General features: G+C 41.8%; 1 protein-coding gene across 1 annotated transcript in view; it reads right to left on the reverse strand.

The window, feature by feature from the left end:
• Positions 1–3400: 3400 nt before the first annotated feature.
• The window catches only part of LOC119416526 (receptor-type tyrosine-protein phosphatase gamma-like), a 57492-nt gene continuing 48130 nt past the window's right edge, over positions 3401–12762 (reverse strand). Inside the window, exon 7 of the mRNA XM_037683757.1 lies at positions 3401–3520. Coding sequence (XP_037539685.1) covers positions 3401–3520 — 120 coding nt within the window. The remainder of the gene's footprint in view (positions 3521–12762) is intronic.

Below are 12762 nucleotides of genomic sequence, written 5' to 3' on the forward strand. Positions count from 1 at the left end.
AGGAGGCTTAGTTCATTTTGCTTAACAATTTTGTTTGCTAAAATGGATCACTCACGTGGTGAGTGTTGAAGGAATTTTAAAACAAACTTTAATACTTTAATGCTCCAAATATATGCATATATTTTACTAATGTAATTGTTTGTCTCTGAATATCTGTAACTCCTGTTTGTCAAATAAATCTTTTATACCGGGGCGATGTCTCAGCTGTCTTGAACACGACGTGGTAACCAGCCACAACAATAGGGACATCTAGACTGGAGCTGATCCATCATCTGCAAAGGTAAAGAGACGTCACGAGTTGTCATGCACTAAGTGGACCGGGGGTTTGAGCTGGTGTTGAAAGAAGTGTGCTAATTCTGGTCAACAAACAAACATCTTCCTTTTAAACTGCTCCATTCCTTCCCTTAAACTTTTCTATTTGTCAGTAATGTTCTGTTGTCTTGTTAGTAAAGCGTGCCAAGTTTTTATTAATCAGAAACAGATCAGCAAATCAATGTGTACATGTTCTGATGTTAAATTTTGATTCTGTTAAATAAATGACCGCATTTATTCTGATGGGTCAAAGATAAAATGGTGTCTCATGTCACTGATTAAACAATCCTCACATTTATCTCGGTCACACGACACATAATTTAACTCGAAAAAGAAAAGAATCCGTTATAATTAAATAATTAATATTCTTTGTGCTTGAGCTATCTTTAAGAATAATTAATTAGTAGTGAAGCTACAGCAAAGCTGTCCCTGCATCACTACAAGTACAACAGTAGACAATCATAAAAAACATATGATTTGAAAATTATATTAAAAACAAAAACAGCTACATTATAAAGTGATGTAAAATACTAAAAACAGGAACATGTCTGTTGGTTTATGCCATGACCTTAGCAGGTGTTTGAAGACATTTAACATTTTATTTAATTAATTTATTCATTCATTTAAATTAAACAAAATTACAAAAAAAAATCATCAAACAGAAAACATTGAATGAAAAGAGTGCAGAAAGAAGAAAAATAATTCTTATATCCGCCCCTTATAAAATATAAAACAACTTTAAACAATCACTTAAATTAATCACTTTAAAATTAGGAATAAAAAGAAACATGTTTTGTGTTAGCAGAATTTAATTCTAACTTTAAAACTTATCCAACATTAATAAAACTTACCTCAAGTTGCCTTTTTGGACATGCATGCATATATTTTTACAAATTGTACTTGAGAGGAGATTATTACAGCCTCATATAAAATCAGTGATGATCATGATATTGGAACTGGATCGGTAACGGCCGATACTCAGTTCAAGGTATCAGGATCGGATCGGAAGTAAAAAAAAAAAGTGGATCGGTGCATCCCTAATTTAAATATCAGGCTTCAACATTGAGTCAATATTTCTGTCTAACCATATTTCAACGTTGATTCAATCGTATTTTGCTGTCTGGGAGAAGATGTGTCTGTCTGTATTGTCCGTTGAGGAGGTTTAAGACACGCACATAATTGGATTACAATAACAGAATCATCTGCTTTTTGGAATCGGCGGGTACCTGGGATATCAACAAATTAGGAAGATGTCGGCAGCAGTTTTGGCAATGGTGAGGCTGCCTGCGTATGTGAAGGATTGTACTGTGCTTCCAGCACTAAGAATTAAATGCTTTGCGAGCCTGAAACTCACTGGCATGAAGGAATCGACCTTAAAGAAGGCTACAAGCACGGACCGACAAAATTACCACAAATCTGGCTGTTTGGATTTGCCATTGAGTGTACCAGCAGAACTGAAGGCAGACATGATATCAGTAGAGTCGGCCGGCCCCAAAAACACTTGTTGTTTATCTGAATTTGGCTTCCCCACTTGGCCTTGGATAGGCCAACTTATGTCAAATTGCTCCTGGAGGATATGTAAATTATGATGCTCTGCTCCCCCCCCCAAGAACATCTATAGACCCTTATCAGAGCTGAGTCGGCTGAGACACTCTGCCATCTTTATCAGAACTATGGAACTTTCTGGCAGTGTTCAGGGACAATCTCACCACCTTTGTCGGCCTCCCCCCTACAAAATATCTTATGTCTATCTATGTTGCTTTTTTTGTGCTGATGTAGTTTTTTACTACCTTACACTGTGTCCTGTGTGTCAAGGACACAGTGTGAGAGATCTTTTTTTATACCTTCTTTCCTCATGTTGTTCTTCCCTTTTCTTATTCAAACAATAAGGACAGCGCTTCACACCGAAGCTGCAGCCTCCGTGCACCTCCATCTATCCTTGCCTTTGGACGGCTGCATAAAATGTATTTTCATTGTGCTTAACTGTACAATGACAATAAAGTTGATTCTGATTGTGAAAAAAATAATTCTACCCACCTGGACTAATCTCTGTAGGGGGAGCTCTTTGATGAACGTGCATGTCCATGGTAACCCTACTGTAAATTGTCTCGAGGTGGGAGTATGGATGGTTGTCTCTTTAGCTGCTTTGCCATTGATAAGTGTGAGTCACCTGAGTGGAGACTCAGCTCTCATCGGTTCTCCTCAGATCTACATGAATTGCCACTGTGACTTGTTTCCCCACTCTGTGGGTGGTATCGTCGTATAAAACAACAAGCTCCTCACTCTGAGTTCTGTCACATTTTTAATTCCCTAAAAATCTGACAGTGTAATTTGCATCCACATAAATAACGGTTAGTACAAAAAACAAACCAACCTCAATAATCCTGTACTTGACATTTAGTTACTAAACAGTTAAAAACAACCAGAATTAAATCATTTTGATGCACTAAAGGAGTAAAATACAAAAATGTAGAAATTTGGTTCATCGGATGGACTGCTCTGACATTACAAGAAATCATTAGTTTTATCATCCCAAAGCCTTTTTTTAAATTATATTCACACTATGCTGGTGAAGATTCTCAGTCATCCAGGACATGATGAATTCAAAAAACGTTCAATACAAAAACTGGACTTTATTTGTAACAGAAGACGTTTCGCTCCTCATCTGAGGAGCTTTCTCAATTCAAACTCCACACACTCACTCCATTCACACTCCAGCTACGGTTTTTACAGAACTAAGCATTCTACAAGAGTTAAAAAATAAAAATTTTGACGTCGAGATGACATTTGTTTTCCTTTGTCTCCGTTTTTGGCTCAGTGCCTATAAATACAATATTTATCAAGAATTAAATCAAATATCTCTGTCAGATCATCTACAGCTGGTATCAAACTCAGGATGGACACAGAGGCACATAATGAAAGCAGAAAGTCCAGCTGAACAAAGGTCAAACTAGTTAAATCTTAAAGTAAGCAGATCTAGGGCTGATCATTGCCGATGGAACGTGGACAATCAAGACGTTCTGCTGCTGCTTGGAGTAGGAGGACAACATGCTGTTTCTGGAAGGTTTGACTTCTTGTCTGGGGGAAGTTAGACGAGGGATTCAAGGCTCTCGGTGGTGGCAGCCCCCACCACAATGGCTCTGCTGTCGTCCTCTTCCCGCTTCCCGATGAGGCTCAGCATGGCCTCAAACAGGAACTGGAACTGCTCCTGCAAGAGAGGTCAGCTTCAGAGTTCTGGTTTACAGTCAGTGAAAAAGTCCAGTCTTGTGTCTCTCCACATGAGCGCATGATGAAAACTGTGTGCGCGGTTTACAGTACATCTATTCTTACGTGTACTGTATGAGTACAGGTAACTCTTACACAAGTGTTGCATGTACTCTTACATAGTACATATAATGCTTACATGTAAGCGTTATATGTAATAGAGGATGACATTTTTTCAGGAGTACTGCGAGTCACGTGATTCCTGCGAGATTCCGGCGGGTCCGGAGTCAAACTCATTTTAACTCACGTGACCAGGACGTGACCGGATTGAAAGTTAACGGGAGCAGACAGGAGCTGGATTTGATAAATAAGCAAAAATGAAAAAACAAACAAACAAAAAAACGGGCGCAGCTATTTTGTAGTTTTCTTTCAGTAAGCCTTTACTTTAACACAAGTCAAAAGAACTACATTGCGCAGAAGTCAACTGTTCCAGCCAAAGCTTTTCACCGAGAGGGTGTGAGGAGCAGAGAAGTCTCCAGCAAAGAAACCGAGTAGCTGAAATAGTTTGCAATGCAAGGTAAGAAGTAACTGTCTACTAAGGTGACCAGATTTCTGAAGTGAAATCTGGGGACATTTCCAGGTCGGAGACCAAAAACAATGAAATTTTATCAAGATAAAATTAAAAACACGGACAGTTACAGTTTCATTTATTTTTACATATTTATTCATGTTTAAACAATAAAAATCCAATCTAACAGCAGGAATGTGTCTCTCCACACTGTTAACATTTACCAAGAGTAATAAAATGAATAAAGTAATAGTAGTAGTAATAGAGTACTATCACTGGGGGGAGGGTCAAGTGTATATACTAGTCAGTGAGCGTTCATACCTTGTGCGTGAATGAGAACATGTATGTACTTACATACATTAGATGTGTATAAGTACACAGTTTATGGTTACATAGCTGATGTGTATTTATTAGGGGTGTAACGTACACGCGGGTGTATTGAACCATTTCGGTACGGCACGTTCGGTTCGGTCCACGTGCGTACCGTTTCGGTTATTTTTTGACTCACTAAATTTTATTAATGAGAGGTTATTATTGTAGTGAACTAAGCCTCAGGTCAAAACCTGACCCTGAAGACCTTCATGGGACAGAAACTGTTATTTCATTGATTTGAATCCAGAAATACAAATTAAGCTCATCCAGAGACTTTCTAATTGTATCCTGAACTAATCAATTGAAAGAACACTCTCTTTTTATATTATCATTACTATTTTTACAAATGTCTTGATAATCCAAAAGTGTGCTTAGTTCAAACCATTTTAAATGTTGAAGTGAACTACTCATTTTAAATCAACTGTGAAACAGTATTAATGATTTTTTAAATCCTCATTCAAAGTAGAAATCATTTTAAATGTCTATGTTACAAAGTAATTATGCATTTTGATCTTCTCTCTGAAATGAGAAAGGAGTGATGTCGGTCAAAAGTCGGAGACAGTCGCAAACAAGTTTATTGGAACGAACTGTCATGTTTTTAAACCTCTCAGACAGAAACAGAGAAGCTGGCACCTGTAGTCTGTCATTTCTCCAAAACATTCCTCTGTCTGTTCCTAAACATTTCTCTGTCTGTTCCTAAACATTTCTCTGTTTTTCGGACTTGTAGTAACCTCTTACGTCACTAAAACCACACCCCTGTTGGTTCTTTCAACCAGTCAGGACTTCCCAAACGTGACCGGAAACAGAACTCTTTAAAAGTCGACACTTCCTAGTTCCAGGAGTTCTGGGAGCACAGAAGAACAGAAGTTCTGGGAGACATGAACCGAAGTTCCGAGAGAGAACAGAAGTTCTGAGTTCCTCTGAGTCTTCTCAGAGTCCCGTTAGTTCTTCTGGTACTGATGGAGTTCGGCTGGAGTTCCTGTAGGAGCCACGATGCCTCGCTGTGGCTCCACCTGGTGAAAGCCTTACAACTTCTGAGGAAGTTTGTTCTGTGGAACGAGTTCTCACGACTTCTGCCGAGTCGCAGCCGCCCTGAGGAGACGCTGAAAGGTAGCGTACCAGGGACCTCTTGACCGCCGCGGATTCATCCTCTGCCAAGGTAAAAGAGTCGTCATGAGCTTCACTACCAGTGTACTGCGGGCGAACTGCGCTTGAAAGGAGCGTGTTGTTCTGGTCTACAGACATACATCCTCATCCACATCTTTTCTCTCCATTTAAACTCCTTCATTTCCCATCTTTAAAACTCTTCTATCTCGCCAGTAAAAGATAAGCTAAAGTCTGCAGATATTAATTTAAGATATCTTCAGAAATGTCTGTTGTTTCAAGCTGCAAGTGAGAAATCATGGCCGTATGATTTCTCATTGTAAAGCTCATTAATTAAGCTGTGTTATTGCATTCAATCAGAATAATCAAGTGTACAATGTTTGATGTTAAATTTTGATTCTGTTAATAAATGACCACATTCATTTTGATGGGTCAAAGAAAATTAACATCTCACGTCACTGATTAGACCATCTCCGACACAGTACGTCTAAGCACAAGATCACTTAGTCCAGAAAAATGAAAGAATCCGTTTAAATTAAGTATAATATCATGTACTTGAACTAGTCCAGATATTATAAAATGTAAGAGAGCACCCCTGAGCTAAATCCATCTCTCGGCTCTCTCACTACATGATTATTATTAGATGAACTGAATGAATGATGAATGATGATTATTAGATTATTATCACCATTGAACTAAAGTTCCTAAGCGTGTTTCAGCACGGTGCTATTATCTTGTAGCACACGTAGCATTAGCAGCCTAGCATCTGTTTGGGAACATTATGTCTTTCTTGTTAAAAGACAAGTGAACGGACTTCCGGTTTGGCATGCGGACAGGGTAGACATGGCGACGGACTGCTCCGGAAAAACTCAGCCTTTTAATTAAATTCACCCCACAGAGACCTAATTTTACGCCACCCAATATTGCAAGAACACCTTGGCTAGTATCTTGGTTATCTACCCACTAGTTATGGCCTGTAAGAGTGCGAAAGGAAACAAGAAGGAGGACGCTAGCTTAACGCTGGAGGCCATCACTGCACTGCTTCAGCGGCACGGTGAGGATCTGAAATCTGAGTTCAAGTCCTCTGCCAACATGCTGAGCTCTAAACTAGACCAGATGCGGCAGGCCCTGGAGGAACAGGCAGAGCGAGTCTCCTCCTTGGTGCTCGCAACAGAGGACCTTGGCCAGCGAGTAACTGGCCTCGAAGACTTGTGTGCTGCTCTCCGGGAGGAAAATGCTAAGCTAAAGGATAAAATGGTGGACTTGGAGAGCCGTAGCAGACGACAGAACATTCGCGTCCTCGGCCTGCCCGAAGACACTGAAAGTGGGCGACCCACTCATTTCTTTTCAAATCTTTTGTGCGAACTATTTGGGAAAGAGGTGTTCCCGACCCCACCAGAACTTGACAGAGCGCATCGCTCCCTTGCAGCTAAACGGCCCACAGGACGTCCTCCTCGCCCGGTGATCCTTCGCCTGCATCGATACTTGACCAAAGACCTCATCATTCGGGAAGCCAGGAAGAGAGGAAAGCTCGACTACAAAGGTGCGTCTCTTCGTATTGTGGAGGACTACAGCCCAGACGTCCTGGCCCAACGTATAGTGTATAAGGACATCATGGCAGAGCTCTACAAGCGGGGCTTGAGGCCGGCTCTTCTCTTCCCGGCCCATCTTCGCATAACGGAATCCAGCGGAGCCAAAAAGCTTCTAGGCTCCGTGGAGGAGGCTCAACAGTTCATCAAGAGGCTTCCAAAGCCACAGAAAAACTAATGAGGGAGCAACGCTTTATTGATGACTTACTCCAGAAACACACGCGGGCTGTTTCTCCTCAGGGCGCAGCAAGTATTGTAAATATCACCTTATTTTCAATAGACTTATTCTGGCCATTCTGATGGATGATAATGGACTTTATGAATGGAGGAGTAGCTGCATTAATACCTGCTTGCTTTGTCCCTATGGTGCCTGGAGCCCGTTTTCATGCTTTTTCTTGTGGTTGCTTTAAATTTTATTACACTACTTCTTTTCTATAGTGTCTGCGGAGACGTGTAAATTATGTCTCAAAATTTATGTCACTGTGGGGGTTTGCATATATTTCATGTCCACTAGGAGCAGTGGTTAGTTCCGATTTTGAGGTGGTTAATTATTGGAAGATTGGTTCTCTGAGAATGTTAATTTTGGAAAGCTTGCTTCCACATTGTTGTTCTCTGTTTGGAAGCTGTTTATGTTGGGGGGGGGGGGGGGTGGGGGGCGGTTAAGGTCACTGCTGGGGGTCTCGCAGGATATTGCTATTTTTCTTCACCTCTTTCGTTTCAATCTCTGCCTGCCTAACATACAAACTGTAACCATGAGTCAGCATTTAAATTTCTTAAGTTGGAGCGTCAAGGGTTTAAACCACCCAGTGAAGAGAAGGAAGGTTTTCTCCCATATTAAACGATTTAATGCAAATGTGGTGTTTCTGCAAGAGACTCACATCAGGAGCTCGGACGGGGGTCGTTTCCTGACATGTTGGAGGGGACAACGTTTCCACTCCCATTTTCAGATTAAGGCGCGAGGGGTCTCCATACTGATCAGCCAAAATACTCAGTTTGAGGCCGAGAATGTGGTGGCTGATAAACATGGCAAGTTTATTGTAGTGAGTGGGAAACTGTGTGGCACTATGGTCGCCCTGGTTAATGTTTACACTCCTAATATAGATGATGAGAACTTTTTTAAACAGCTATTTACCTCCCTGCCTGACCTCAATAAATACTCGCTGGTCCTGGGAGGCGATTTCAACTGTTGGCTGGACCCGACTTTAGATCGCTCATCTCTCAAAAGTAATGTCATGAGCAAATCTGCATCATTCATCCAAACCTTTCTCTCTGAGTATGGGCTGTGTGATGTGTGGCGTACTTTAAATCCTGACAAGAGGGAGTACTCATGCTTCTCACATGTACACAAAACCTATTCAAGAATCGATTATTTTATTACAGATACTGAATGGCTGCAGCGGATCCGTTCTTGTGACTATCAGAGCATAGTTATTTCAGACCATGCCCCACTCACTCTGTCCCTGTCCTTTCCTTGCTCCCCCTTAAGAACTGGACCATGGCGTTTCAATTCAACCCTGCTGTCGGATGACAAATTTGTAAAGTTTACTCAAGATGAGATACTTTTTTTCTTTGCTACTAACTCTTCCCAAGAGATCTCCAGCCTTGTAGTATGGGATACCTTTAAGGCCTATATCAGAGTCCAGATCATTGCCTACTCAGCGAAAATTAAAAAACAGTCCTCCTATGAACAGAACAACCTAGTTCAACAAATCAAAGAGGTTGATATAAAATATGCTCTGAATCAGTGTCCCGAACTGTTCAAAAGGCATGTTGAACTCAAAACAAGGCTTGACCTATTGACAGCACACTCAGCTGAACGCTTACTTTTACATAACAAATCCAAATTCTACGTGCATGGTGACAAAGCCGATAAACTACTGGCATCCATGCTCAAGGGCTCTAGGGCAAGGCAAACTATTTCAAAAATTTGAAAACAAGACAGCAGTATAGTCACAGACCATGGACAAATTAATGATGCATTTAGGGACTTTTATGAGGAGCTCTACAGCTCACAATTACAAACCAATTCTAACACAATAGATGATTTTCTAGCTAAACTTCACATTTCTGCAATCTCACCAGAATTTAAGAGCAGGTTAGATGAACCCATCTCCCAGGCAGAAGTTTCCTTAGCAATTGCCTCAATGCAATCTGGCAAATGCCCAGGTCCGGATGGTCTTCCCTCAGAATTTTTCAAACGATTCTCAGACTTGCTATCTGTGCAGCTCAGCTCCACCCTTACTGACTGTTTTAAACAAGGATCCCTTCCTCAATCATTTTACGAAACTTGTATTACACTTATTTCAAAGAAGGGCAAAGATCCAGTGGAATGCACCTCATACAGACCTATCTCTCTCTTTACGGATGTTAAAATTTTAGCCAAAATTCTCGCCCGTAGACTCAAAGCTGTTTTACCATTGGTTATTTCAAAAGACCAAACAGGTTTCATTAAAGGTCGGCACTCATATTTTAATGTTAGAAGGCTGCTGAATATTGTATATTCCGGTGCCACGGATTCGGCTGAGTGTGTTGTCTCTTTGGACGCTGAAAAAGCCTTTGACCGGGTTGAGTTTGTCTATCTCTTTGCGGTCCTTAGCAGATTTGGCTTTGGAGGAAATTTCATCTCATGGATTAAACTATTATATCAGCAACCGTCTGCCACGGTTCGTACCAACTCTCAGACTTCTAAACCATTTAAACTACAAAGAGGAACCCGCCAGGTTCCTTAGCCCCCTGCTTTTTGATCTGGCCATAGAGCCCCTTGCCATCGCACTTAGGACCAGTGAGGGGATATCCGGTATCTGGAGGAACGACATGGAACATAAAGTGTCGCTTTATGCAGATGACCTTCTACTTTTTATTTCTAAACCATCAGCCTCACTGTCTTTTGCTCTCGATATATTCAGCCAATTCGGTCAGATTTCTGAATACAAGCTGAACCTTACCAAAAGTGAGCTTTTCCCCATAGGCAATAAAGCTAACTTGTCAGATTTTGCTAATCTGCCATTTAGAATTGAGAGACAAAAATTCACATATCTTGGTATCACAGTGACAAAAAAAACATAAAAACCTGTTCAAAGAGAATTTGACTCAACTGTTGAACCAAGTGAAGGGATCCCTCACAAAGTGGATGCCTCTTTCCATGTCTCTTGTGGGACGTATCAACTCAATTAAAATGAATATACTACCCAAATTTTTATACCTCTTTCAGGCATTACCCATCTTTATTCCTAATACTTTTTTTAATGAACTGGACTCGATTCTTTCATCCTTCATCTGGCGGGGTAGACCCCCAAGGCTTAATAAATTACAACTTCAAAAGCCTAAACAGCAGGGTGGGGTTGCCTTCCCTAATTTTCGGTTTTATTCTTGGGCTGCCAACCTTAGATGCTTGGTGTTCTGGTATTTTTACCATGGCCTAGATGGCTGCCCTGACTGGGTGGCTATGGAGCTGCGCAGTGGTGGCAATATGTCCCTTCCGGCCGTGCTTTGCTCCCCACTCTCGCTGGCTTCAGCTAAGCCTATTTTAAACCCTGTAGTGAAACACTCACTGAAAATATGGGGCCAGTTTAGGAAATACTTTAAACTTCATGATTTCGCCCTCTTAAGCCCAATTACACTTAACCATTTTTTTAAACCACCTGTTCAGGATGGGGTGTTCCTAGAGTGGCACCGGAGGGGGCTTACTCATTTTAAGGACCTTTTCATAGAGAAGAGTTTGGCTTCCTTTGAGGAACTTGGCAACAAATACGGTTTACCTAAATCCCACTTTTTTAGATATTTGCAAGCCAGAAATTTTCTTCAGTCTCACTTTTCAGGCTCAATTTCTCTGCCAGAATATACATTGTTAGAAACCATCCTACTATTGAACCCGACTCGTAAAGGGCTGATTTCGTGGCTTTACAATAAAATGTTGTCTATGAAAGAGACCTCATCACTTCAACTTAAAACCTCATGGGAAGGGGACTTGGGTGTGACCATACTAGATGAGACGTGGGCCTCTATACTTAAACTTGTGAATACAACATCTTTGTGTGCATGCCATTGTCTCATTCAGTTCAAAATTGTGCATCGAGTCCATCTCTCCAAAAGCAAGCTATCTCGTTTTTATCCAGAAATCACACCATACTGCGATAAATGCAAAACTGATGTGGCCACATTGGTTCGTATGTACTGGTCCTGCCCCGCTCTTGGTCAGTTCTGGACAGATGTTTTCCGTACAATGTCCTTGATGGCCAGGGTGACAGTAACACCGGCACCTCTCTTGGCTCTTTTTGGCTTCAGTGGTGAGGGGTTGCCTTTAACAGCCTTTAAACGGCGGGCTCTGGCATTTTGTTCGTTGTTGGCGAGGCGTGTTGTTTTGACCAGGTGGAAGGGTGCTACTCCTCCAACTCACAAGCAGTGGTTATATGACCTTATGTCGTGTTTGAAACTGGAAAGAATTAGATGCTCTCTTCAACACTCAATCGGTAAATTTGAAACAACATGGGGACCCTTCCTTGACTCATTTCAAAACATACAATAATGCTCCAGATTAATTAAGTTAATTCATTTTATTAAAATACGTTCCACTTCTGTCGCAGAGAGGAATGTAGTGCGTGGATCTACTGGGCAGTGACCTGGGTGGGCTAAAGGGGATTACTTTGTAGGGATTAATTTTATGTACATTACTTTGTTTCTGTATTGGATAAACACTTCTTTGTATTTACAACTGTATGCATTAAAGAAAAGAACTCAATAAAAAGACAGTGAATAAAAAAAAAGACAAGTGAACAAGTCAAAGCTGTGTGTCGACGTGGATCTGCAGCAGAAACACGTCCAACTTGTCAACAACTTGAAACGACATCATCCGAATGTGAACGTCTCTTCTACAATGAAGAAAAGCAGCTTGGTTCAAAGAGCAACAACAGCAGCATGTAAACAACCTTTATCAGGTCTCGTCGGCCGAGCAGAACTTTAGAGCTGGTTCCGGTGTTTTTGTGGGAGCGGGGTCCGCCGCCTCACCTCCCAGGTTTCCGGTGGGGGCGAGATCCAGCGTCCCGCGGGAGCTCCGGTCCACTCCTGTTCGGTTTGGTGAGTCCGGTCCGGTTGACGTTACAGGGGCGGGTTCCGTCGCCTCACCTTCCAGGTTCCTGGTGGGGGTGGAATCCGGCCTCTCACCGCCACTCCGCGCCACGGCTGTTCAACCCAGCCTGGCCGTACCTCCGGAGAGTATTCCTTGTGACTCCGTGGGAGCGTGTCCCGCTGCCTCACCTTCCAGGTTTCCGGTGGGGGCGGCACCCGTCACCACACCCACTCATACAGACATTCCCTTTTTTCATTCATTTTCCCCTGAAGATATTTTTCATATTAATCAAACCATTCTTGAACTATTTAATTCAGCTAAAAGAAACCCGTCCTCCTTTGATTTCGTTTTGTCCCAGATGGAGGATTTTTTACTTTCTATCCCTAGTCTTTCTTTGCTCCCCGAATATGATTTTTTATTAACTGAGTTACAGACTCTAAAGACTCCTGTTTTAGCCATCCCTGAGGTGGACTCCACGCTGCACGCAGCCCCTGTGGTGGGTCCTCATCTCTCCTATTCCGAGGGGGTCCCGGCAGACGCTCCTCAGC

The sequence above is a fragment of the Nematolebias whitei genome, chromosome 10, assembly GCF_014905685.2.
Source record: "Nematolebias whitei isolate Nwh7 chromosome 10, NemWhi1, whole genome shotgun sequence".
NCBI lineage: Eukaryota > Metazoa > Chordata > Actinopteri > Cyprinodontiformes > Rivulidae > Nematolebias > Nematolebias whitei.